The sequence below is a fragment of the Dromaius novaehollandiae genome, chromosome 25, assembly GCF_036370855.1.
Source record: "Dromaius novaehollandiae isolate bDroNov1 chromosome 25, bDroNov1.hap1, whole genome shotgun sequence".
Taxonomy (NCBI): domain Eukaryota; kingdom Metazoa; phylum Chordata; class Aves; order Casuariiformes; family Dromaiidae; genus Dromaius; species Dromaius novaehollandiae.
Window position 1 is genome coordinate 4,190,395 of NC_088122.1, and position 27,899 is coordinate 4,218,293.

At 48.2% G+C, this 27,899-nt stretch overlaps 2 protein-coding genes across 2 annotated transcripts in view; both read right to left on the reverse strand.

Annotated features, from left to right (window-relative positions):
- The window catches only part of MARCHF2 (membrane associated ring-CH-type finger 2), a 37,044-nt gene extending 35,829 nt beyond the window's left edge, over nucleotides 1–1,215 (reverse strand). The window contains exon 1 of the mRNA XM_064497591.1: nucleotides 1,081–1,215. The gene's annotated coding sequence lies outside the window, so the exon portion shown is untranslated. The remainder of the gene's footprint in view (nucleotides 1–1,080) is intronic.
- Nucleotides 1,216–2,551: 1,336 nt separating this feature from the next.
- On the reverse strand, nucleotides 2,552–22,037 carry RAB11B (RAB11B, member RAS oncogene family). Its single transcript, XM_064497593.1, has 5 exons — nucleotides 21,879–22,037; nucleotides 15,018–15,213; nucleotides 13,096–13,289; nucleotides 11,314–11,394; nucleotides 2,552–7,590 (listed from the first exon to the last, which is right to left on the reverse strand). Exons 1-5 carry the CDS (start codon nucleotides 21,916–21,918, stop codon nucleotides 7,445–7,447), a joined length of 657 nt encoding a protein of 218 aa, XP_064353663.1. The 5' UTR covers nucleotides 21,919–22,037; the 3' UTR covers nucleotides 2,552–7,444.
- Nucleotides 22,038–27,899: the final 5,862 nt, after the last annotated feature.

Genomic DNA, 27,899 nt, shown 5'->3' on the forward strand with positions numbered 1-27,899 from the left:
CAGGGGAGGAGGCTGGAGACGCGCAGTCCCTTGAGCACCAGCAAATAAAGGCTACAGGGTGTGATGAGGAGCAGGACCCCACTGATGGACCTTCACTGCACACCCGTCAGGAGAGCAGAGGCCAGTCGTGGAAAACTTTGGGGGTAAAGGCCCTGAACACAAGCACACCTGACAGTGCCAGAGCTGCTCCAGATAACACTGGCGTTTCCAGCAAGTCATCGTCAGCACTGACTTCAAAGCCATCCCACCTCCCTTTTTCAAATAGAACCTCGAGCTTTGCACAACTTGCTCTGAGATGACAGGTTACAAAACCACCTCGGCTCTCATCAGCGGCAGTAATTCCGCGCAGCGCAGACACGTCACCTCACGTTCCGACGAGCACCATTTCTGCGGGTTACCAACCGGCCGGGCAATTGCGCAAATAAGCAAGAAGTCTCGGTCAAAGGACCGTTGCGGGGTTTTTTCGGTTTTTAATCTCGATCTCCCCATCAGATATAAAACGTGCTCAAGCAGATGCTTGAGACAGTGAGAAAAGCGGCTCCAGTGCCACAATCGGCCTTCCCGTACGCAAGCCGCGGGCTCATCCCTCGGACGAGCCCCACGAACGAGCCACCTCGGCCTCCGCCGCTAGCGGTTAAACTGCCTCGGGACGACGAGTTCAAGCGAAACGGGGAGAGTTGCCGGTTCCACCCCGAGAAAAGCCAACCGCGAACTCCAAGTTCAGGCCGCTCGGGGAGGAAACGGGCGCTGCGAAGCCCTTCGGTTCCCCGCGGCCCTGAGCCGCGCCGTGCGGGCGAGCCCTGCCGCTGCAGGGCTGATGATGATGATGATGATGGTGGTGGTGATAAAAACACCAGGCAGAGGAAGGATCGCAGCCCCCCAGCCGCGCTCCTCCGGGGGACGCTGCTGCCCCGCCGAGCCCGCACCTTCCCCACGTCAGGCCGGCGGCGAGCCGCCCTCCCGCGGCGACGGAGCCTCCCCGCGCCGCGCCCTCCCCGGAGCCCGGGCGGCGCCCCCCGGCCCCGCACAGCCCGGCTGCGCAGGGGGGGTCCCCGGCTCCCCGCCACCCCCGCGCGGTACCTGCGGTCCCGGCGCCCGCGGCCCCTCAGCGCGGCCCGCGCCGCCCCATCGCGCGCGGCTCCTGCGGCCGCCGGGCGCCGCCCCCCCGCGGCCGCCCGCCGTCACGGCGGCGCACCGAGCGCCGCGCCGGCTTCAGGCCAATCGCCGCGCCGCGCCGCGCCGACGCCAGCGCCCGCCGAGCCAATGGGCTGCGCGCAGCCCGGCCGGCGTCGCAACGCGACCTCGCTGGCAACGGCCGCTGGCCAATAGCGGCCCCGGAGGGCGGGAGCGCCCCGCCCCGCCCCGCCCCGCCCGGGGGTGCCGCCCTGCCCCGCCGCAGCGCGCACGGCCGCCGCCGCCTCCGGCCGGTACCGCGCGCTGCCGGGCAGCTCCCACCCTTCGTTCGTCCTTCGCGAGCTTCGGCCTCGTTGGCGTCACCTCGGGGCTGCTCCAGGCTCCCCACGGCGACGTTTTGGGGAAAACGAGGGCAGGGGAAGGCGCCGGGGCCGGGGGGGCCCCTCCGCTCGCCGCCCCCCGGGACACACTCACCAGGCCGCTCCCGGCTCCGACACTTCCATCCCGGAGCGCGTCGGGCCAACGCTTCACCCTCGCGCGTCCTCCAGCTGGTGCGGAGGGACAGGCCGGCCTTCGCCACCTCCGGGTCACAGCAGCGTGCCGCCGCCTCCACACGCCCAAAGCGTTGGGGAATCAGAAGGGGAGCGGACACGGAGAGGCCTAAATCTGACCAAGCTGAGCCATGACACAGCAATTTGGAATATGTCAGGGCCGCGGCAGCCTCCCCCCACCTGGGGTTTCACCAAGAGGATTCCTGGTAGCTGGGATTCTTCCCTGCATACGGGAATCATCAAAAGTCTTGGAAATTTGCCCCCTGCCCCCTTCGTGCACAACTGATCAAGCCTGCAGTAGTCCTGCACCTTAGGTCAGCACTGACTTCAGACCAACCTTGCTCTGAATACTTGTCCCTGGAAGAGCAGACAACTTAAAACAAGGCCAGATTACTCCATCCCTCCATGGAAGACCACGGGTGCAACAATCCCACCTCGGGCCCCTGCAGCTGCAGGAGACGTGCTCCTTCCTCGTGAGCAGACACCGCCGTTAGCACTCGTACTGCCGAGCCAGGAGCCGGAGGGCACCTGGAAGACCTCCAAAGACTAACGGGATGGAGAGCATGCGCATCTTGAAGGGAAGAAGATATATACACACATATAATGAAGCTATACCGAGACAACGGGAAGAGCCAGTTCAAGGACATCTGCTCTTACCGGTAATAGATACCAATGGTCATTAACAACGTGCTGTGACTTCCACTACCCCACACATATGCACCCCCAAACACTGGCAATGGCAGCACTGCTAATGCTAATATCAGTTACAGCACTTTGGATCTGGCAACTCACTGGCTCCAAAGCCAAAGTTATGTTCCCACCTCGTTCCACAAGCAGGTTTGAAACAGAACTTTACACACACAACGTGATTTGGCAATCTTTATATCCACAATACAGAATAACCATGCACAAAATCAAGTGATGTATATATTTACAAAGTGAATTGCACTTAACTGAACAGGAACCAGGAGTAAAAGTAAATGAAAGGAATCTCTCTTCTGGGTTGCATAAAGGTCCAGTGCTATTTATAGCCTACGAAGCCTGACAGACAACACTACTGCACAGTATCTGACCATTTTAAAGTAAGAATTGCTGTTATTTACTGAAACAGTGCAGCCCTGGAGATGCTGTTTTTCATGGAAACATTCTAATAATCACCATTCAAACTGAATTATCTGCAGTATCGCCATATTCAGAGTCTAAACCAAAAGAACCCAGCCTCAGCCCTGACACATTGCATCTTAAAGGATAGTTAGTCTTCACCTCTAATTGCCTGCTTTTTCTTATTCAAAATGCAGGCCCCTACCTTTAATACTGATTTTTCTTAACATTATATGAAGGAAAAGAGCCTTAAGTGCTCAAATCACTTCATTAGTATCTTTTTTCTACACAGATCAGAACCTCTAAGCAAATTCTACCTTCATGCTTGGAATGGAAACTTAGCACCAAGCACAGATAAGAACCAACCAAACACCCCACAGACAGATCACACCCACGACGTTTGGAACCGTCCGGCATGCAGGAATCAAAGCATGGGGAAGTCAAAATACCTACTGTACATTTTTCCAAACTGATCAAATTGCTTTTGCTGAGTGACCTGCTTAAATAAAAGGCACAGACTAATCCTAAGCATCCTGGTATGTCCGGCTGAAAGAGCTCTCTCCTGTTAGCACAAAAGTCACCAGTCTTTCCACATACTGTGGGGTCACTAGAAGTGATCTAGCAAAATAACGTAACAGCACCCAAGCTGGGGATCTTAGGACGCAGCAGTCATCCTACTGCTTCTGACCTGGCCAAAGCACTGAGGAGCAGCTGCAGTGGGAAGAAGGGAAAACAGCTTTTTCCTTCTACCAAATTTCGATGGTGCTCTGAGGCACACAAGTCTTTTCAATAAAGTTTCAAGCAGCCTCGGCAGACACCCATCAACTGCAGTTATATTTACACAATCACAGTGCTTTAAAGCTTTCCCATGATCCCAGTTTTCTTGTCCTGTGCGGGCTAGAGAAGGGGTCTCGGGTGATTCCAAACCTCTTCCTTAACGCACATAATCACAGAAGCAGTTTGTAAGCACCTCACTCAACAGGAAAAAAAAGTTAAACTGAGACAGTCTCCCCTATGAGTTTATTTAACCAGATTACCTGTTTGTGTGCTCAGCAGCAATTCCCTTTTGTGTGTTAATTCTGGCCTCCCTTCTCCCCATAATTAACAGGTCAATTAGCAGAAAATACACCCGTCTTCTGCATTGGTGTATCTAACTTAAATATCAGCAGGGGTCTTCAGCTAAGACTTACTATGTTACTAGCACAGGGTAGTAAGCAACAATTTTTAGTGTTATCTTTCAAAATTTAGGAAAGTTATCCTCAATATTTGAGTGAAGTAAGTACAGCACATGTTTTTCTTTCACAGGCAGTTTTCTAGTCATTGGGGGTTTACTGTAAGGCAGATTTTGCCCCCAAGCCTCTTACAACACACTGGAGAGAGAAGCGGAGCCTTTTTTATATTCCCGACACCTACATTTTGAGATACGGAGCCAGCTAAATTATGACCTCAAGCAGTCCAGGTGAGCTTACATTTAACTCAGTTGCTTCCACATCAGGAAGCATGGTAAGGAGTGCGGCCTGCCAGAGAACATCTCTGAACGTTAGACAGCTCTTCAGCATTTCCCCAAGATTCCTCCGAGTCTTCCCTGCACAATTTCAGTAGCCATCATCTGCAGTGGTTTTGGTTGTAGCTATAGCTTCTGTTAAGTATACAGCACTTTCAGCAGGACACAAGAATATTCAAAGAGCAAAAGCATTTTTCCCCTGTTTGTGCACAGGAATGTAGTTTTCCCAGGGAAAAAAACAAACTGTCCACTGTCCTTTTTTGGCACTTATCCCTGTGCTTAGTCTAGGCAAAATCATCTCAGACCCACAGAAGGAGGGCTGCTTCTCCAACTGCCAGGAGAGCAGCAAAGCAATCTGAGAAAGAGTCAATACCTATTCTAATAAACTGGCTGACCATGCAGATAAAGCCACCACTTAGCATACAGTGCTCACAAAACCTCTGCATGTGAACATGTGTGCACACATGTATACGCAGATGCTCGCCACATCCTAAGTGGACCAGTCCATGGTGAGACAAACAGTTCTGCAGCGAAAGACTGCAGGCCTTCCATGCCTACCACCGAACAGTTTTCAGAAACACCTCAACCATCCTGGCACGAAGAATATGGGTCTAAGCCCCGTGACTCCACAGAGCCACCTGCTCCAAGACAACTTTGGTCAATGTATGGTGAAGTTGCACAGGGTCTCTTCAATACCCATCTAATTCAACCGCACTTAAGCCCAAGGCATAAACCTTTCATTGCGACTCTGAGGCAAAGTTTAGACCTCTCCACAAAGTCAAAGACTAAAGAAAATTTCTTTTAATAGACCAGGAACTGACTAAACTACTTCTCAGCTTCTTATACCAGGTCAGCTCAATCCTAGCCACCAGCAGAGAAGGTGGCACAGAAAGTTTACATTAAGAACAGGATTTGCAGAGTAAATGCATTAAATCACCTTGGACTAATAAGTCTTAACTGCATGATTCTTCCTCACACTGTCCCAACTCATTTCTCTATAGAAAGTTTTGCTCAAAATTAAGAGTAAAGAGCCTAGCTCCTTCAGTGACTACTTGTTCTTGAAGGAAATATTTTCAATATATCAGCATTTCCACTCTCTCTAATGCTGTGCTCACCTGCCACCCTTCTAAGTACTGACCACATATCACATCCTGGTCTAGGACCACCAAAAAGGAAAAGTTTCCAGGTCCCACTTGCTGCACCTTCTCTCAAGAGGATGCTATTAACTTAAGTATCAGGTGCTGAAAGTGCTTCCAATACTATGACTCCCTCAGAACAGAACCCTGTGATGCCCAAAGAGGAATTCAGATTGTCATTCAGTGGTACTGGGCTGCAAGCATGCGCTCCTTCACCTTGAGCCTATGTAAACAAAGTTGAAAAATGGAAATGCTAAGCACTATGTGCACATCCCTTAGCTTTGAACTATAGCCCTCAAGGTGCATACAGTATGAAGTTAAAGGCATTGGTCTGGAAATCTTGCAAAAGAAAAGCCATCAGAGTTAACCGCCCTTAATTTTATTACATAACCAGACACAAAACAGTTGAGACTGGAATGTCAGATTTCCCCTTCAAGCACAATTTACAGTTTCATATTTGCTTTGTATCAGAAAAGAAAATCAACTCACTAACATGCAGATAGTATTAATCAAGTGAGGCACAGTCTCAGAATTTGGAAGAATACAGAGCAAAAATTCACTGCAAATTGCTTCACTAGCCTTCAGAGAGCAGCAGATGGTCTCCAACTCCTCCTTGAGAGAGTTTCACCCAGTATTTGCCTCACCTTAACATTCAGTGTTTACTGGAGGGATGCAAGAGTGTAAAGAGAGTGAATGACAGAAAGCCATCATCATAGAGGATTTTCACAAGCTAGCAAGAGACTGACTACACAAAGTTGTGATAACATTCTTCCCATTCAGCAAAACAAAATATTATAGCAGTTAGCCCTGCTGATGACAAATCTGTTACATCAGGTGAAGTACAATCATTTGAGATTTACAGTCTGCAATTCAGTAAAACAGGGTAAGAGGGAAGCAACAGGTTAGTAGTAAGTGAAATCTTAATATGCATTTTTGTAGAGGTCAAGAAGATTATGCACAAGATCAATAGTGAAAGATCATGAAAAGAAAGTACAAGATGCTGTGGTTCTGCAGAAGTCTTACAAAATGTATAAAGTATTGTGTTTCTCTACAACAACCAAAACCCTTACAAGTGCAGGTATATACATGACATGAAAATATTGCTTCACTCACTCAAACAGGGGTAGGAGAGATCTAGAGAAAAAGCAGCATGCAAAAAAACTCTGGAACTAGAGAAGATCCTGCTTTCAGACACTGATCTACAGTACAAAATGAGCCTACTTGTACAGGTTGCAGAAGGTTTTTGAAATCAATATGCTGGCACTTACTGTACAATAACGTTAACTGATTAACATAAGCCATGAATAAATATTAAGCCACTTCATAAAGCCTGCACAAGCAGCACAGGCAATCATGGTGGCTGAGAAAGCAATGCAGACGTACTTCATTGTTCCCAAATAAAACAAGAATAGAGAAAGATTTCCCAAGCAGGAAACAGTAAACTACACAGCCAGACTAACTGTATTAGGGGTAGTTACATAATAAGTAATGTTATTTTCAACAGCTTTCTTATGTGTGTGCAACCACTAAAAACCTCACTGTGAGACTTATCAGGACAGAGAAGAGAGCATTTGGTAGGACAGCTATTTTCTTTCGATTTCTCCCCCATGCTTAGAGACGTGAGAGAAAAATCTGACTAGGAGGAAAAAACCTTGTAACTTAAATGTAGTTATTTCTTCAACTGTTATAATCAAGTCCCCATGGTTTCTCTCCCAGAGAAAAAAACCATTTGAGGAGAGCGCTTCATGGGATAATATCCAGCAGCAGATGTTTCAACATAAACATGTCTATCAGATCAGTGCCTATATTTCAAGCCCAAAAGTCATCACATTCAAGGGGATTTCAGAGGCAGGGGAATGTTAGCCCTACAATTAAAGCTCTAAGATGAAAGGAGGGGCTTGGGGATGGGGTAAAGGAGGGAAGAGGGAGTCACTGAATCACAGGAGATAAAGAAGTGCACACAAGTTTCTAAATGAAGCACAGACGAAGTGAGGGGCACAAAAGTCATCTACAGGAGGTCACAGGTTCTGACAGCACTGGAGTTTGTTGGATTTCTGTCCATCGGTGGTTGGTGGGACGCTGATGTCGACTACATTGTTGCCAGGAGATTCATCATGTGCAGATCGATCTGCAATCTGCTTCTGCGAAACAATGCGGTAGATTTCTGAAATGAGAACAGACTCGTTAGAGCACAGACGGGCATTGTCTCCAATAGAGGATGTGCAAATCTCAGAGCAAGCTGTCAAAGAGAATGGCAGAACCCAGGATGGAGGAGATTTAAGGTAACTGGAGAGCTGTTAAAGGGAATCTGGTCTGACCAGCTGTGGAACGTAACAGTTGGCCGGCTTACCAGCTCTGTAATGGATATTCTCCCTGTCCTGGAAAAGTTATTAAGACAAGATTCTTTACTGTCTTTCCAAACAGCTTTTCCTATAACGTTCTACTCAACTCCACAAACACGGGTACTGTTAAAAGTTTTTTTTGAACAAGAAAGGAGCAGGAACACTCATTTCTAAGAGGGAATCATCATATTTTGGATAAAACAGAGCATCATTATCTAGAAACACCAATCAACAGGATGCTCGCAAAATATCATCACACAGCAGTGGTTTTCCATCAGTATCTGTTTCGCACTTTACCTTCTGGCAAACTGTTACTACTAAATGACAGAAATGCTTATTCCTCCCTGTAACAAATCAGTTTTCCCACTTCTGGCAGTAAAAAAAAACACATAGTTCCATAAAGCTCCATATTGATCCAACAATGCCTTTTCTGAGAGAATTAATTTCTTTGACCCATATTAATTTAACCCTGAAGGCACACAGATTCACAAAATTAACTGCTGCAGAGACACTGCCAGGTCAGAAGCTTTCAAAAATAAGCCATTTCGGTTGCATGGTTAGCAGAAATCATTCAAGTTGAAATATTCTTAAATCACTTATTTCACCGAGTACAAGCCCGTGTTCCAACTTCCCTCCATTGTGAGACAGGAAAAGGGTAAGTACCTCCCTGGAAGTCTGCGGTAAATATTATGGTCACATTCATACAGCCACAGCCTCAAAACAGCAACAGCCAATGTCTTTATCAAAGCCTAAAAATCACAGGAGATTGTTTGTAGGGCTTTTTTGGTTTTGCTGTGTTTTGACACCCCCCCTCTTTTTTTAATAAAAAGAGATGAAGAGAGTTGTAGCAATATTGTCACATCCCCCTTCTTCCATGCTCAGTGATGTATTTTAATACTAGTTGTTCAGAGTTACCACCAAGCCCTCCTTTCTTTGGGGTAGAATCCATTAGTTTATTAAAAAAAAAAAAAAAGTCTTTAGTGGCTCCCTCAAACTGGTAGCCTGTAAAGAAACTCCTGGCCTGCTGCTCTCACTCTCTTCCCCCCTCCAAGTTCCTCATGCTTTCCCCCAGCTAACTGCTCTATACAGAACATTTTCTCAAGCATCTTTTCCTCCCTTGGCAGGACGATTCTCCCTCAGGTAGTCACTTCAGAAACAGCTTTTTTAGAGTACTCAGCCCCACCAGTTACATCCACACTGGATCTAAACTGGCCAGTCTTAGCACTCTTGAGAACCCAGGATGCTGCCAAGAGACAGTACTTTGAGTTCAGTTTGCCCAAGCCTGACATCAGCCTGAGTTCTGGCACCCTAAACACCTTATCTGTTACAGCAGACAGTAGTGGCAGGTCTCTCCTAGAAGCATCTTAGGCCACCTTCTGTACCCAGGGTCGGTCACAGGACAACACTGCAAAGGCAGGCACGACTGATGGTGACTGCTGAACCACTCAGAGCACTAAACCTCCTGATACCACCTCAAACTGCAGGTAGGTTGCCTCAGATCCAGCCAAGTGTCATAGATAGGCAGTGAATCTGGTCTCAAGGCTGAAAAAGTAAGAAATTTGATTTTGCACACTCTCCATGTTCATAATGCAGCTCTTAAAGGGCTTTTAAAGAGAAAACAAACAAGCTGATATATTGTATGTATTTAAGGCACGAGAGCCAGAGGTAGAACAGTAATTCAGCACCTGTTTCATAGCCCTTTTCATACTTATGTCACACTGAAGTTTAGGGGTTCTTTACTAATTACCAATTACTTCATTTTAGGAACAGAAGACTACTTTGAAACATCAACAGGCAGCTTCCCTGTAGCATCAAACAGCATTTTTGACACTGGACCAACATAACAAGGGGACTATGTGCTAAACTCCCCCTTATCTGCTGCAAAGGGGGGCTGGGATAACCCTCAGGACAGAACCCCGATAACATTACTATGGCAGGACACAGCAGAGTAGCATGCAGAGTCTCTGAACAGAGAGATAACTCAGGTTTATTGGGGTTTGTTAGCACTGATTCAGCACCAGTCTCACAAGCCCGTGCTGGTTTCATTTCAACACATTCGGGTGTTCCAGCATCATGCCTCCCAGCACTCTGCCTCCGAGGATTAGCTCAGCCACAGAGCTACTCAAATGCAAAGAGTCACCTCAGCTTGGTGCCAAAATACATCCTCTGGAACAGAGAGTGCTAGAGCACGCAGTGCTGACAAAATCCAGTGCCTCACACAAACTAAAGTCTAACTAAAATTGGAGTAAGATTAGGCCAAACCCCTTGGAAAAGTTACCCACCCCAACTGAAGTGACTAAACAGAGATCAGCAGTGCTCACCTTAAACACCTCTTTTGCCATGACTGCATGATTCCCACTTTCACTGCCTGTAGTCTGCATATCTCCCAGCACATATCTTCACCATCTCAACCTAGTCCTTCCCTGTTCTACTTCCTGACCACACAATTTCTACTTCTTCTTGGCCCGCCTCACTTTCAAGGAAATGAGCAAGTTCCCCACGTGCTGCATTGCGCCTAGAACAGAGCTGCACTTTTCCAGGGTCAAAGTAGTGCTAGGCTCAGATTTGCAAAACACCAGCTGTACATCCCTGGGAGCCTCCTAGCCAAAGTGTTTTTGCTACAACTTCGGCACAGCAAAGAGGACTTGCTGGTGTACCTACATTAATAAAGATTTACTGGTGAATCCTAGGCCTCATCTGCAGTAGGCAGTAGGCCCTCCCTTGCTCCAGGGCCAAGAAAATATGTGCAGGCAACAGTCTCATCTTAAGCAGGGAAAACCCAAGTCCCAGCAGGGAAGAAACCAAAAGTAAGTAGTAGAATATTACTACAGAGAATATGTCTAATACTATAAGGCAGTCAACCTACTGCGTGAGCCAAACAGCATTCCCACACATATGCATGAAGTCTGAATCTGCAACTGGACAACATACACTCAGCTGCCTCTACATCAGTTAAACAGTCCCGAGGAACATTCCTGGGCAGTGGAAATCACTATCCCTGGCCTGGTTTTAGCTTGTGACCATTATCGCTTTCCCAAACAATTCCTGGCACTGTTCAGGGACACTCCCAGCAGGCAGCCTGCATTCAACTATGCTGTTGGTGTGTAATCATGCACAGCCCTTGCAGGCAACTCCGTAAGAGTTCAATAGTCTGGACAAAAGAATTATGCACCACTCTGCTTCGGTGCAAGAAAACACACTGGCACATTTAACTTCCTGATGTGGGTATGCCTTCGCTGCCTAGATTTTGCGCAGATACAGAACTACTATTATGGTTTGGATAGTGTTATTGCAATAGCTTGAATTTAAGGAGCATCAGAAGACTAGGTCTCCAGATTTTGAGGCACAGAGGTGGGCTTTGTCCTGGGGCGGCGGGGAGGGGGAACAGGGGGAAAGAAGGGGAAGACAAAGGTAAGACTAAAAGACTTACAAACAAATTATCATTCCCAACATTCATTCCCAAAACAGTTTAGACAGCTGCAAAATGTGCCCATGAAGGAGGTTTAGTACCTCAGTGCGTCACCTGAATCCATAACAAACCATACCTGTAAGGATGTTCTTGAAGGCTTCTTCTACATTTGTTGAATCCAGAGCAGAAGTTTCAATAAAAGATAAGTTATTTTTTTCTGTAATAAATAACAAGTGGTTCAGTTAAAAATGAAGTGCTATTTAAGTTCTTAGGTTTTCACCTTTATTTAAGCCAAATCAGGTAGTGCTCGGTCTAGTTTGTTTGGTTGGTTTTTCCCCCCGTTATACAGTGAACAACTTTTTGCACCATTTATTTAGCTAATAGCCTTTCAGCAGCATCACCTTTGGCCACTGCCTCACCACAGTGTGACAACATCTCCCTCACTGCAGTCCTTATTCAGTCAAGCAATACATTTCCCCAGCCCTGCACAATAATATTCTCATCAGGCTACAGCTCACTGGTCAAAGCACCTTGAGCAAGAGCACAGGCTGAAGCATGTTGGCTGCCACAGGAGTCACAAGCCTTCTCTGCATCCCAAAACAGATCTACGATTTTGTAGTCAGGTCCCACCTAATCAGGTCGCACCAGGTCTCCACCCACCTCCAATTAGAATAAGCCCCCTGGTAATACAGTCTATTTTTTTTCTTGCCCCTTATAACGCAAGAGATTTCTTTTTTCTTTTTTTTTAAAACTATTGTCGTGAATACCTGAACATCACCCCTGGAACGGTACAGTACAGCCTGCCTAGACACAGGTGAGTTTCAGTCAGAGGTTACACTGCAACACCTTTACCACTGCTAGATACTTACACCAGCCTTAATAGGAAGTTGGTGGGGGGAGATGCCAAAGCACAGGACCAAAGTAATATCCTATCAAGAGCATCTACTAACTTGTTTCAATACTCTTGTATAGACTTCACCTCACATTCAACCGTGTACTTGTACACTTTAGAGGCTTTACTAAGCACCGTGTACTTGCTTAACAGTAGACTTCAGAAAGCATGTTTCAGCAAGCCCTAGTAATATTCCTAGGAGGAATTTAAAAGGCTATACACTTAAATTCCAGCTCCAAGCTCGATAGCCCCACAACAGTGAGCTGAATGTCTTTACGGATATAAGGGCAAGATAGTATTTGCCTCGTCCTCTGCAAGCTCTTGAAGACAGAAATAATACAGTGACAGAAGCTCACATAACCAACTGTATTTCTCCCAACAACTGATAACTAAGTCTGATGATCACTGCATTTGAATGAAACTAGATGACATTACTATGTGCATCAGTGCTGTGGAGCAGAAACTACACCATCTAAGGGAAGACTCAGCATTCATTTGCAGCTCTCCATTCTGATACAGCTCATTAGAACCAGGCCTTGACAAAGGAAGGACATTTTGTGCTGTGATGTTGTATACTGAGATTGTATTGAATAAACTCAAAAGCAAGGAGAATTTTATACCCTCTCCACAGCCAGAAGTTCAGTTCATTTTAAATGAAAAGGTTATTTTCAAAACTTCCAGTGCGCATTAGAATCCCTTTGAATTTATTTTTCCAAGAATGCTTTCTCCTCTAAATGTTGCTTACTGTTTCTAGCCTGGCTAGAGGAAGTGTTTACGCTTCAGATATCAGGCAGCTCAAGGACAGTGTTTCAAAAACATGTACTACAAATAGATCAAAAAAAAAAAAACCCTATTTCATAAGCCAAGAGATTTTCAATTAAAAAAAAAGATCTTAAATACTTTTATTAGGGCCAAGATAAAACTTGAGGTGAAAGTTCAGCCCTCGACAGCAGTAGCATGAGTTCAGTCTGCACTAAATGTGATCAAGTTCAGAAAGCACCAGCCCAGAACACACTCTCTACAAACCTGCAAAAGCCCGGGCCTCATCGGTGGGAACAGCTCTCAGATGGCGGAGATCGCTCTTATTACCCACCAGCATGATGACAATGTTGTTGTCCGCATGATCTCTAAGCTCCTTTAGCCAACGCTCCACATTCTCGTAGGTGAGGTGTTTGGCAATGTCATAGACGAGAAGGGCCCCAACAGCACCACGGTAATATCTGAAACCATATTAGGTACATTTCTTACAGAGAGCTCTGTCCAAGAGTTATACCAAAAAAACTTGATATCTGGTTCTGCTGTACTGTTTACTACTAAAAGAAGTTAAAAGCAGCACCCTCCCTGGGCCCTTGGAAAAAGCTGTGCTGATGCAAATACTGTGGTTTGATTTTTTTTTTTGCCATTCCTTAAAAACCACAAGTTCCAACTGTTGGGGTTTTTCTAATGGCATCTCTAGAAAATAGAATTCTATTTAACAAAATGCTGACAACCATGGAAGCTGGGACTTTTTTAGTCTGCTAAAATGGCGTGCGAGAAATCTCACAATGCCTTCCAGAATCTGTATTGCCAGAAGGTTTTTGTGAAGTCTGTAACTTAACTTTCCACTAGAAAAAACAGTTTTGTAAATTGTCAGTGTTTGTTGTTCATCTTTCAAATAACTCCTGTTCTCTTTAAAAAAAGGGCACTCTGGGCTATTTGACACTTATCCACAAGTCCATGATCCAAGAACAGAATTTGCTCCTTCGGTGCAGGTTCAGGCCAATTTCAGCTCAAGCTGAGGGCTCAGGACTGCACAAGCCAATCTACATCAGCACTGATATGATCGCCCTGTTTCTCCTCTACACAATCCCACCATCTCTCCTCTGTTCCACCAGCACTTGTCCAACATGTTATTGAGTTGAATCAGGGCACCAAGCCAGGAAAAAAAACAACAAAAACAAAACAAAAACACAACATATTTTACCGCTGGTTGGTCTTCTGCTGCCTTAGCAAGGTGAACTGGCCTACCAGTGTGTCCAGCAAGAGCTTGTGCCAGCATACAGGAGAAGCAACATCACAGGACTACAGATGCATCAATTCTCATCAGCTAAGTCTGCTGCTGAACTAGACTCAGCCAGCAGGTTTTTTTTTGCTAAGCTTTTGTAGTAGTGAGAAAAATTTAAGGGTCACAAAATGCTCTGAAAAACAAGCCAACTATTATGGAAAAGATGCAATTTGAAATTGTCACTTACTGCTGCTTCTATCTCTCTGATTTCGCTTTCTTTCCCTACAGATTTTTCCCTTTGGACTCTACCCTCTTCTATTTTTCCCCCATCTGTTCTACAAATTTTACACTTTTAGAAACTGATATACATCTGTAACACTAGAAAATTTCAGCTCACTAATCAGAACATGGCCTGGATAACCAGGCCTACCTCCTCCTTCCCCCCACCCCCCATACTTATGCATACTACCTGCAAAGAAACAGATACAACCAGAGGTTACGTCTTAAAACACCACCTGGATTAACAACCTGCTGTACCCGAAAGCTTCTCAACACCACTTCTGTTGTCCAGAAGGACTGTGTTAAGCTACCGTGCTTAGACTAGAACATGGTATAATAGAATACCTGACTTTGTCAGGAGTGACACCCACTCCACTTGATGAAGACAGCACATTCAAGACAGGTTAAAAAAACCACACACACAGATCACAAGATTCAAGCAATTTCCCAGGCTTTTGATTTAAGCTATCATTTTTCTACAATAGTATCACTGCAATCTAAAAATTATTTTCATCAAGTAACACAAAATTATTTGCTCTGTTACGACATAGATCGACACTGAAGTCTCTCCAAATGATTTTGTCATGCATCCCAATTAAGTCTCATTGATTTTCTACCTGTGAATTTATCTATAGGATCTTTGCTAAAGTTCTACTATTAGTCTGAGAAAAAACACAGTACTCACGCTGAGGTAATGGCACGGTATCGCTCCTGTCCTGCGGTATCCCAGATCTGCGCTTTTATCGTCTTCCCATCCACCTGGATGCTTCTGGTGGCAAATTCCACCCCAATGGTGCTCTTACTTTCCAGATTGAACTCATTGCGTGTGAAGCGTGACAGAAGATTACTCTTTCCAACTCCAGAGTCTCCAATCAACACAACTGAAAGAAAACACATTATTTTCAAAATTAATCCTTCACCTGAGCATTTCTATAGAGCACTGGTGCTTCCTGGCTGCTATGTTTGCTTGCAGGGAGGACCCAGAAGAGCTGCACAGCCAGAGAAACATAAGTTATGCTGACAGAACCTCTGATTTTACTACTCACACGCTTGCTTCCCCCTAAACAGACCCAAAGCCCTTAGCTGCTAGCAGCTGTTCAGTTCCTCAAAGATGAAAATGAGAAACAGCTACAGCAACAGTCAACAGCTAAACACTGCTGGGGAGGAACCAAGCCACCCCCAGTAATCAGAGACAGCTAGATGTCCCCTGCGTACTCGACATCTTGCAGAGGAAGGCTGCAACCCGCATGGTGAGAAACACTGAAGTCAAGAACTTGCCAACAGGCAACCTACCAGTCTGCCGAGAGCCTGCGCACACCGCAAACCCGTTCAATTTCCACTGAAAACCCCACTAAGTAAACAGTAACTTGCATTCCCCGTGGGGTCACAGAGTGTTTTATTTTGGTAACTCGATCCATAAACTCCTTCACAAAAAGGCAAGGCCAACACAGCAGACCACATGACACTACAAACAAGATACGAAACAACAACAAAAAGTCCGCCCAGCCAAATGAGCTCTAGCAGGTTTCACGGGGAGTAAAGGACAGGTTAAAAACTGCTGCTTCCACACCAGGCATTGCCAGGTTAACAGAGAAAAACATCAGTGCAGAGAAGATCTTCAGCATACAAAACCCAGCTTTACTGAGAAGAACTGTGAAAGCAGAAGGGACGCCGTGCAGGAGGAGATCCCCGCGTACTGAAGCTGATCCCGATCCACACCTCTTCCCCTTCTCCAGCAGACTGCTTCGCCTCCGTCCAGCCCTGCGAGACCGGGCTGAGCGAGACCTTCTCACCAACGACTCCCAACAACAAGACTTGCCCTACTAGGTTCTTTACTATGCTGGCAAAGAGACTGCGCACGCTTTCTTAAATCCCTGTATTACTGACTAGAGCAAGCACTAATTAAATGGAAACAAGACTACAAGCAATTAAGCCAACCTCCCTTTGTCTCAGGGAATACCACATAACATGCGACTTCAGGTATTCAATCTAACAGCATCCCAGCTGGAGCAGAAGGAAAAAAGGCATTCTCAATGAGGTGTCTTTAACCTTGGGAATATTTTCTGGTTTTTGTTCAAAATACTCATTTGTTGATCTTTGCCATTAATACAGTCTGCTTTTTCTATGGAAAAGCAGGGATAGGCATGTAGCAAAAGGTATCCCTCATCCCTCCAAAACAAATTATAGAGCGCTTTTCTAATTCCACACTTTCCGAATGAGCTCGTCAGCGCTCTCCCAGGGCCCCAGATCATGCCAGTCGTCATTTAACGTTATTAAAGCTTTTTTACGCGCAGGCCATTGTTCGCAACGCAGCTCCGGCAGCACACTGCTGCAGTTCCCCCCCTCCCAGCCCATTCCCACACTTCCACCGCTGCCCTCGGTCACGCCGGGAAACTGCTGAAACGCTCAGAACGGGCCCCCCAGCATTTCCTCCGGCTGACGGCACAGATGGACCGGCAATTGTCCGAGTGCAGCTGAAACAGTCGAAACGCAACAGAGCCAGCGGATTGTGGCAAGGTGCCACAGCTCCCCACCCGGGATGGCTCAGGCCAGCTCCCACAGCGCTCTGGCTTCGCTGGCGAACAGCCTAAACAGTTTTTTTAGGGCATGAGAACAGATATAGGAAAAAGATTTTATAAATGGCTGAAACGCTAGGATTCGGTTAGGGTTTTTTTCCCTCCTCCGGACAAACAATATTTCATCCCTACCATCACTAATTCCACTGGGCGTTCCAGCAACGGGCCATAGGTCGCCCATTTTGTACAGAAACCTGCGGGCTTGCAGTGGGCTGTACCGCACAACAAATTCCTGACCGTAACTAAAAGCAGGTAAGAATATTACTTACACAAGCTAGACTGTAAAAACCTTGGAGCTTTCAACTGTTTCCAAAGGGAGTCACCTGTTAATGAAGCTGTGGCTCAAGAAAGCAGATCCCTCTCCCCAGACCATTCCAATCTTCTAACCTTTGGCATTTTAAAGTTATTAGTTTCATGCATAAACTGTGCAAATGACTCCTGGGTCAGTAACTCCATCTGCTGCAGGAAGAAAATTCAGGGGGTCCTGCACTACCTTCATTACCTGCCTCTGCTGCAAGCTGGCTACGTTCAAAGCACCGGACTCCCCTTCATGATACTATTCACCGTTTGGACAGTGCTCCTAAGACAGCGTTTTTGAGAAGTCAGTGAATACAGGAGTATAGAAGAAAGACAATCAGATCCAAATGAAGTAGCAAAATTTAGTTGTACCCTACCCTATAATCTCCAAATGCTTCCTGTCATTTTCCAGTCTTGAGCATTGAACGAGTATTTGCTCTTTCAGGACAGAGGAATATACAAAGACTAGGGGCCCAGGTGGAGACAGCACCCAGATACCTTTGTTTTCTATGGGAATTCAGCATGAAGATAACAAAAGATTTTGGGCAAAAGTGATTAGATCTCGGGAAAGTTCTTAAATTTGGGAACAGGCCACTCGAGAGTGCTGACTGTTCACCTGCAGAATTCCTGACAGAGTTAAAAAGAAAGTCCCAAAGCTGATGTAAGAGCATGAGTACTCCTTAAACCCATTTCATTAGAGTATCTGAAAATCACGCTCCTTGAACAGCTTTTAAGCCCACATTAATGGAAATTAATGGATAATGGAAAGGTGCACTGGTTTTAACTTGGAAACCATTTGAGCCAAATTCATGAGCACAAAGCATCATCGGATGTATAAGCAAGCCATGCTCAGAGTCTAGTTTACACCCTGAATTGCGGTGCTGCTCCTTACATCTTTCTGGCTTTGATTTCCCCTCTGCTACTCTACACACCAGTTTGCTGGTTACCATTCACCACATTACCTGGCCTTCAACTGAAAACCATTAAAGATGTTGGTCGATTAACATCACTAAGGCATCAGTGTGGCCTCCGCACTGTCAGGCCCCACAAAAGACAGACCTACAGTCTGAGCAGAGTACATCCCACTGCCCGGACAACCTGCTCCACACTTCGGGATCCTGGTACAAAGTAAATGAAAGAGAATTAAAATCAAGTGCAAGAAACTTGGTAAAAGAATAATTAAAACATCAGGTTTATTGTATAATTTCAAATACATAGTTTATTAAACTGGCAAAAGTATATTCTTTTGGACAATCAATAGGATTAAGACTCTTTTCAGCAGAGACCACATAAGCAGAGATCATTATTAAATACTAACCACATAAGGTTGCCAGGTATTGATGAATAATATGACATGCATTTGCTTTTATTAAGCATCCCCTTTGTTATGCTTAAGTTTTAGTTAGAGCAGTCTAAATTTCCATAAAGGTAAAAGAAAGAGCTTTTTCTGTGGTTGCTTTTTTTCCTCCTTTTTCACGAGCCAGTACATCTGCACATGCTCAAATTTAATTTTTAAAATAAACACCTATAATAGCTAATCTTCTTGAGAGGAAAATTAATGTGGAGATCACATTTTAATAGGCACAAGACTTTCAATAATTTAACAAATATTAAAAGGTCATATATTAAATTCCAGATGCAACCCATGCAAAACACAGCTAAAAGTTCCTGCTTTTCAGCCTTACAAACTGCAAAACTAATTTGGGAACGAACAGATCCCTAAACCATTGGATTTGCTTGGGTGACATCTCTGAAATGCATCCACAATACAACCCTCACAATTTAACTATTCTGCGCAGCACTGCATACAGAATCCAGCTTGTTCTCCCAAAGGTTGGCTCAGTCATTTTGTTAACAAATAACATTTTGTTTTGGTCAATAAAATAAGCAGTTCTGACTGCAGGGATGCATACATAAGAGAGGGAAATTGGTAATAAAGATAAAGAGGAGCTAGTTCAGCAGAACAGCTTTGACTATAACCACACTCACTTCCCCAGAGCACCACCGAACCTTAAATTAGTTTTGGCCTACTGCGTGCTAGACCCGATATACCAATGATATATATGCGTTTTCCATACAGCCCTGTTAAAAAGGCCAGTCCTACAAACACGATTTGAGCGATGACATGAATAGTCATTCTTCTGTGTGAACAGTAAGAACAGTGTGCCAACTACAAACATAAATTGTTGCTACAAACTCCTCAGCCATTTTCACCCTGAACAATTTTTTTTTAAAACGCTGTATTTCACATTAAAGAGGCTAACAGTAAATGGGGCTCTTTGTCTTTTAAAAAAAAATGTTCATGGAGTTGACTGATACCATCGCTGCTAAAAAAAAAAAGTTACAAAAGCAATTCCAGATCTCCCACTACATAAAAAGCTAAAAATTGTGACTGTAAAACCATACTGGATTCAATCAGAGACATCTTAAATAACATTACAATGCAAATATGCAAATTTCTTTAACAAGCTGCAACTGTAAAAAAAATAAATAAATAAAATCGGAGTCCAACAACATTTCCCTTGGGAATGGGTGGATAGGGGAAACAGTCAAAACTTGATATAAGAAAATGAAAATAATCCTTCTGGAATGCAACCCTCCTCCACCGTTACTTCCACCTCTGCCCACTGTGCGCAGAGAAGAGTTCAGAAGCCATTTACATAGATAAGACTGGGCTACAGTCAATCAAAACCCTCTGACATTACTTTCTTCATTATGTTAATTCCCCTTAATATTTAATTCCATTATTGAAGGGGGAAGAAGGGAAAGGAAGGGGAGTTGGTCCAATTCATTTTTCTTATTACAGCAGAGACATGATCCCACTTATATTCATTATTTCTTGTCTGCTCCCAAAAAGTCCGGAAGGGAGGAAAGATGACCAGTTAGGGCAGTTTTTTTGTTTTTATACTAAGACGACTATCCCTACCCAAAGGGCACACAGGAAAGGACAATCCTCTCCTCTTTTTTTCATTAAATAAAGTAAGAGAAAGTATGCCAAGTTACTTTGCAGTATCAATACAACAGCATGGTTCCTGCCCAAATAGCTTTAAGTCGAGTTTCACTCTAGATAAAACTAAAATTGCATTTCAAAGCAGCATATATATTTTTAAAGATGAATGCAGCCTTGCCTACCTAATTGAGTATTTACAGAAAGAAAAAACCCAAAATTCTGGGGGGCTTTCAAGTTCCCAGTTATTACGCCACTTGGGAAATGGATGGTGGAATGACTTCAGAGGGAAACTGGTTTGAGACCCAGACAGCTCAGCATATTTTTGAGGCTAGACCCTCTGCTTCATAGGCAGAGAAAAAAATAGAGATTTTTGCCCACTGTTTGGAAGATTGCGGACAAACACTCCAAATAGGCAAGGACATCCGTACCGATTATGGAAAATAATCAATAATCGAAAACACACAGTAAACTATTCCCAACAGAAGAGGAACTGCTCTTTCCCTTCATCAATAACCAAACGGGGGACTGCTGCTGCCCTGGTCGGGGGTCACATACGCACAGCACGCACCAGCTCCGAACTCCAGGCAGGTTTTCATCCCAGCGAGCACGTGCACACAGACACGCGCACCCCTCCACCTCCAAAACGTCCTGCACGCTCAGACGTGGCAATATCAAACTTGCCTTTTGTAACAGTGACCAAATCTAAGGATTTCGGCCGTGCTACCACAGGAGACTGAGCGTAAGACGAGTTGGGCAACGCGAGAGTTATCATTTTGAAGCCACCTGCACTCTCCCTATAGGCCCCGCAGTCACAGCTGTGGCACGCGTCGGGGGAAAGGTCAGCCCAAGCATCTCTACAAGCGCAGAACAACAACATTTAAGCACAATAAAAAAACCTGAGCCAGCACAAAAAGTCACTGTAGGTCTCCAAAGGTGAAGCAAACAACAAAAATAACCCAACAGATTCCAGGAGGATGTTAAATCCATGCCCTCACTACCTATTTGCTCAGACAATTCCTGCATGCAGCTGTTGAACGACCAGGAACTTCACAAGTATCAGGACAGAAGCATTAAACTAACTCCAGGTAAACCAAAATCAGTATTTTCCACGTTAAGCTTCGTTTTTTTAAGCTATTAACCACCGGTCAGCAACTTCGGGAGAAGTTCTGTATTTGCCCCCTGGTTTATTCGACCCTGGCTGGAGCAGGGCGATTTCTGGACAACCCCCACAAACGATGACGCCGGTTTGGGGCGACCCAGTGCCCAGAGGCCGCTTTTCCCTTCAGCCCCGGGACCCGGGCGCCGCGCTTCTCCCCCGTTCCCGGCTCCCCGGGGAACCCGCCTGCCGGGGACGCTCCAAGCGGGGGGCGGGCCGGGACGGCCCCGCCGGACACCCCGCGGCCCGGCCCCCCCCCGCCCTCCCGCAGACGACGCATCACTTGCGCGTCCCGGGAGCGACCGCAGCGCGGGCCCAGCTGGGCCCCGCCGCCGCCCGGTGAAGTTGGTGGGGGGGGGGGGGGGGGGGAGCGGGCCCCGCCCGCCGCGCCGCCCGCGCACAAAGGCGGCGCCGGCGCCCCCTCGGCGGGCCGGGCCGCGGGGCAGCGCCTGGCGGGGGCGCGCGGCCTGGCGGGGCCGGGCCGGGCCCAGGCGGCGGCGGCGCGGAGGGGAGGGGAGGGGGCGGCCCCGGGCGCGGCCCCGCCGCCGGGACCGGGCGCGGCGGTACCTTTGAAGAGGTAGTCGTACTCGTCGTCGCGGGTGCCCATGGCGATGGCGGCGGCGGCGCCGATCCTCTCGCTGCCAGGCACCGACTCGCTGCCCAGCCGGGGAGGGGCAGCGCCGCTCCCGCCGCCGCCTATCAGCGCCCGCCAGAGCCCGCAGGAGGCGGGCGCCGCGCGAGAACAACCGGCGGCGCCCAATAGGCGGCGGGCGCGCCTCTGACTGGCGGGCGGCGGTGCCCAATCGGGAGAGGGCAGCTGGGAAGGGGCGGTGCTGGCGTGGACCCTGCGAGGAGAGGCGGGGCCGGGCCGGGCGGGGGCGGGGCCTGGGCCGGGCGGGGGGCGGGGCCTCGGGGCGCTGCGGGGATGCGCAGCGCCGAGCACCCAGCGGGCTGCGGTGCGCGGCGGGTCCGCGGGGCCCGGGGCTGCCACCGTGCCGGGCCCGGCCGTGAGGGAGCCGCGGGGCAGGTGGCCCAGGGCACATCCGCTGTTTTGCGTGCGGGCCAGCAGCTGATGGCCGCTCTCTGTGGGGTCTGGGCGGCCAACGTGACCCCTAATTGGGGTGAAACGGCCCGAGTGAGCTTTGCCGCTCCGTGGAGCTGGGACTCGGCGTGCAACGTACCCGCGCGGCGGCCAGCGCGTCCCCAGCTGCCCCCGTCGACGTCCTCGGTGCCGTTACGGCCTTGCCTGGGCCTTTCCCCCCTCGCAGCCCTGCTCCCACACTCGCTCCCTTTCTCGGAGTCGCAGGTTTCTGGGCCCCGGATCGGAAAAGAAAGCGGCTTTTGGGGCCCCTTCTCCCCCCCTCTTACTTGCAGTGTTTTCCCTCCTCAAACCACCCCCCACGTGGGGACCCGTCCAGCGCCGTCACATCCCTCGCTCCGCGGCTTTGCCCTTCCCTTCGGCTCTTCTCCGGGTGGAGATGAGGCTTTTCCGTGGGGCCCCCGGAGTCTCCAGCATTTCTGCACCAAACACAACCAGAAAGAGCCGTTCCGGCAAAAAAGTCCCGTGAGGTGACACGACTTGTTCTAGGAAAACATTTCCCTGTTTTTCCTGGCACGGCCTAAGGCCTTTTCCTGCGCTGAATAAGCGATAACGGCGAGGGGCGTTTTGCCACTCGGGGGGGACGGCGGCGGCCCGCGGAGCGCCGGAGCAGGACGCTTTTCCTTGGTCCTGGCAGGATTGGTGCCGGTTATTCCTCCTAGCGCAGGGCGAGCTGTAGGGAAACCCCGAACAGCCGCTCCGAAGGCAGCGGGTCACAGGGCTGTTCCCGCGGATTTCCTACACCGCTTGGGAATTGCACCTTCCCTAACGCGTGCCCGTGCAAGGCTCGCGTGCGCCCGAGTGTCACCTCCCCTGCTTTGAGGTGTCGGATCTGCGGCTGAGACGAACCCTCCCGGGAAAGGGACGCAGATCCGATCTGCGGATCCATGTTTTCTCTCCGCGATGTGCGGGAAAGCACGTTCCGCGTATTAGACGTGTTTCCCAGCTCTCCCGTGTCGCGTTTATCACCTGTCCTACTTTTCCTGGAGGAGCCTTCAGCCGGCTGAATCTGAATTATCGCATGGGAGCGAAGGCTGAGGAAGTGGGAAGAGAAACGATTTCTTTGGGTTATTTCTGTCGGCCTCCGGAGCCGCCCGGAGCGTGAGCGGTGGCTGGGGGGGCGGGAGGTGCAGGGGCCATTCCCGATCTGCCTGTCCCGGGCCTCCCCCCGACCCCGCAAGCCGCAGATCCAGGCCCTCGGGGTGCCCAGGCACCGAGCTGCTCCCGGCTGAGACACCTGAGCACCTGGGGAAACTCGGATCTTCGTTTCCAGGGGTCCCGTTTCCCGCCTGTCAGTGCTAATAAACGCGTGGGAGTGTGCGAGCAAGCAGCACCTGGATAACAGCTAGCTGGCGGCTGCGGTACCCAGCTTCTGCTCGGCAAAAATTACGCTGTTTGCCAACTAGGGCCTGCAAATGGGATGAGAATTATTTTAATGTAATGCATCAGCGCGATGTTACGCTGCAATGTAGCAGGATGCAACGCACCTCGCTGCTGCGTGCGGGGCACCTGAGGCAGCTGGGGAGGATGCAGGGCTCCACGGAGGATGCTGCCTGCGAGCTCAGCGATGGGCCGGGCAAGTTCCTCTTCTCCCACAGAGGTTTTGGAAGAAGCGAGGAGCGATGCTCTTCTCACCTTTTCCTTGCAGTCTCGGTACTTGCCTGCAGCGTGGGGTACTGGGTTTTTAATCCTTCCCATGCACAGGGGAGTTTTAACAACCAGGGTCTGTGGGAACATGTTATCGCTTTCTCCTGTTGATCTTCATATCCTCGCTGGACCGCAGCAGACGACTGCTGTGCCACGACTTCAGCCTTTCCCTGGGACACGGCGCATCCAAGCCATGAATAGTTAAGTGGCATCAGCAGGAGAGACAGCTGTAACGTGCTGGGTGAAGAACCTCCTGGGAGGTGGAATAATCCTGCCCGGAGTTTCCCAAGGCAAAGTGTGTCCCACACCTCTGATAATGCCGTGCCCTGCAAGCGCATTTCATTATCACGAGTCGCTTTTTAGTCCTGAGTGAACGTTGTTGGGGGCAGAGGGTTGGCTTAGCAGGAAAACAAAACAAAACAAAACAGACTATTTCATTTTGGTTTGGATCGAAATGATTTTCTTCCTTTCTTCCTCCAGTGCTTGGGAATTGCTAATTTTAAAGAGTGATACACAGCAGAAATACCCTTGGACAAGCGAATGCCATCCATCTCTGAATCCCCTGGGCCAGAGGTTAAATGCTGGCTGCCGTGAGTGAAAATGATGGCTTTTTCTTGGAGGAGAAGTGCTACCCAGGGGGACCATCCAGCAATGCAGAGCAAAGCATGAGCTCCCAGCCCGCCTGCTGCACAGGGCTGTTTGCCCTCCGGAGTCCCCCGGGCTCGGTGGTGTCTTCTGCATCGTAGAATTGGGGTCCTAGTGACAAAATCAGCCGTGTGTCACCAGTGCAGCCATTGCTGGCTGGCAATGTGTTTGCAGATCCTTCCTGAATATCCCACGTGTCCTAGGACTCGGCCCTAGTCCATCAAGCCTCAGACAGCAGAAGTCCTACAAGCCCCAGACATTTTTACTAAAATACACTGGGGAATAAACCCTTAAAAGTAGATAGGCAGCTGTTTCCTTTCTTTTCCTGATAGAAACATGCTCAAAGCTGTCACTCAGGGCACTGCCTGTTGTCCTAGGTGCCTCAGGTCCTGCTGGTGCCCTTGGGCACAGCTGCCTGCTTGAGATGCTTGAAGCAGATGTTCCCCTGCCCACCGTGTTAGTGGGATCTGATCTTCTGGGCATCTGTGATCGTCCCACAGACTCACAGAATAGTTGGGGTTGGGAGGGACCTCTGGAGACCATCTGGTCCAAGCTCCCTGCTCAAAGCAGGGGCAGCTGGAGCTGGTTGCCCAGGACCGTGTCAGGTCGGGTTTTGAGTATCTCCAAGGATGGAGACTCCACAACTTCTCTGGGAAACCTGTTCCAGTGCTCAACTGCCCTCACAGGCAGAAAGTGTTTTCTTATGTTCAGACAGAATTTCCTGCATTTCAGTCTGTTCCCGTGGCCTGTCCCCCTGTCACCGGGCAATGCTCTTCCCAGCGCGGCCCTGGATACTGTTGGCCTTCTTTGCCACGAGAGTGCACTGCAGGCCAAGGTTCGGCTTGTGCTCCTGGACCCCCCAGTCCTGCTCGCAAAGCTGCTCCGCAGCTGGTCAGCACCTACGTGTACTGGTGCATGGGGTTATTCCTGCCCGGGGGCAGGACTTTGCATTTCCCCGTGTTGAGGTTCCTCTCTCCCCATTCCTCCAGCCGGTCGAGTCCCCCCGAATGGCAGAGCAACCCTCTGGTGCACCAGCCACTCCTCCCAGTTTTGTGTCATCTGTGAACTTGCCGAGCGTGCCTTCGGTCCCATCACGGCAGCCATGGCCAACCCCAGGATTTCCGCCCCAAAAGCCCTGTCCCACCTTACCTCTACTCTAGACCTTGCGTTCTTCATGGTTGAGGCAGCAGGCCTTGACGAAGGCTGCACTGAGCAGCTCTGCTGAGTGCTCTAAGCACATTTTGCTTGGGCCGAACGAGTGATGAAAGCTTTTCTGCGACCGCGGAGGGAACATAATGTTAGGAATCGCTGTGGGGCCACAGGATCGTGTAACGTGTTACGGCCTGTGCATGAGCGATGGCCTATTTGGAGCAGCAGCATTTCGTAACCGCAGGGCTATTTGCATCGGTGTTTTCTGCAGCGTTGGTGCCATTTCTCCTCTCGTCACTGGAGGGAGCTGCCTCATCTTTCATTTCAGCTCCAGGATATGGCGCTAAGCTAGATTTAAAGTATTTGTTAAAAATGAATGAGCTGGAGGATCCAAGGAGTTTTTCAGGTGGGGACAGAGTCCCGGGACTTGCTGCTTCTGCAAATGGACCAGTCGCAGAAGCTGGTGAATCTGCTTGTGCCTTGGAAGGGCTCCAGGACTCAATACACGCCGTTGGGACCTGCGGTCTGGAAGTATGTTGTGGCATCGTCACTTATAGGGCTTGGAGAACCGCATGGCAGAATGGGCTAAGACCAAGACATGGAAAAAAGCAGCAGATCTAGTTCTTGTGCTAGGCAAGAACCTGTGCATTTGGCTCATCTACAACCTTGCCCAAGCTGGTGTTTTGTAACGGGCTCTGCTGCGGCTGGCATTGTCCCCTGGGCCGAGGTTTGCAGGGAGCTGCGTGTTGGGGGGTCTCACAAAGGCTCTTTTTGTAGGTGCTGAAGATCAAATGCACCTCTGGAGAGCAAAGCCACGTTCTGCCAAAAAATGGGGATCTGTCAATGAATAAATGTGGTGTACCTGCTTCACCAGTTTTTATTTTGTGCATAAAATAAATGGCTTTGCCTAATCACATTAGCATATAGACTGAACTATGGCACTCCAGTACTGCTAGACCCAGGGACTAAAGAAGTTCTGAATTAAGCAAATAGAACATCATGAAACTGTATTTCCAAACACAAGTGGGAGTAGGAGGAGCTCAGGGCAGGGTATAATGGGCTGTTTGTGTGGTTGTGCTTCCAGCTAGCATTAATCCCAGGATTTTCCCTAGGGAAGAAGGACACAGGATCTGGGGGGAGCAGGTCCCATCTGAGTATTGGACTAAGTCAGCTGTTTATACTGTTGCTTAGTGGAACTGCAGTATTTACTCTCATCTCCGTTAGTGAATTCAGCCTTTGAAAGCCAGACTTTTCTTCAATTTTTAGTCATCCTAGAAACAAGCCAGGCTTTTCCCCTATCTGAATGAGCATTTTTGCCCATTTTGTGTTTTGTAGTAAAGTAAATGAGTGCTTGCCCTTTTCTACAGCTTCAGTATCAACTTGGGATGTGCCAGAGATCTGGAGTTCTTGCCCATCTAGCTGGAGAGAGATCACATTGCACCTCTGGAGTTTACCTGGTGGACAGACCATCTTCATTAAGGCTCCTGCTAGATCCACAGATCATTTCATTTCTAAATATGTAATCATTTCCCATAAGTTGCAGTAAATACTTCAGGAGAAGATTACTAGTCACATATGGTATAAATAGGCAAAGGCTTTTCCTTTCTGTGGCTTTTCCTGACCAGAACCAAGTTAAATCAGTTTACATAATCCTGAGCTCAGCCTTTGCTCTTGTTCATGAGGTCTGTGGCTACTTCCCTAGCACAGGGTTTTCCAACATGTTATTTTGCATCAGGGAACTATTACTTGAAAAAGGTCTGCAAACTAGGAATAAGAAATGCCAGGTCAGTGTCTTGCTACACCAGAGCCTGAATTTCAGAGGAAAATGTACTAGTCCATACATTTTGGAGAGTGAAAACCACTTCTGGGGGCTGTAGCAGGGACAGCTGTCTCTGAGGTCCATAAGATTACAGCTAAAAAGTCAGGCCAGAAGGAAATACTGTGCTCAGGTCCAACAACCAACAAGCTAAGTTTCTGAATCCAGAGTCCTTGCAGGGCTCCTGTGTGACTTCCACTGCTAAACCATCAGGCAAATAATCCAGCCAGGA

What these genes read in the sequence shown, in the direction of transcription:
- RAB11B (XM_064497593.1), bottom strand. Translation starts at nt 21,918, where the DNA reads ATGGGCACCCGCGACGACGAGTACGACTACCTCTTCAAAG. An exon ending in GTACGACTACCTCTTCAAAG is followed by an intron (nt 15,214 to 21,878) that starts GTACCGCCGCGC and finishes GTTTTCTTTCAG; the next exon opens with TTGTGTTGATTGGAGACTCT. An exon ending in TGAGGCCCGGGCTTTTGCAG is followed by an intron (nt 11,395 to 13,095) that starts GTTTGTAGAGAG and finishes TATTTATTACAG; the next exon opens with AAAAAAATAACTTATCTTTT.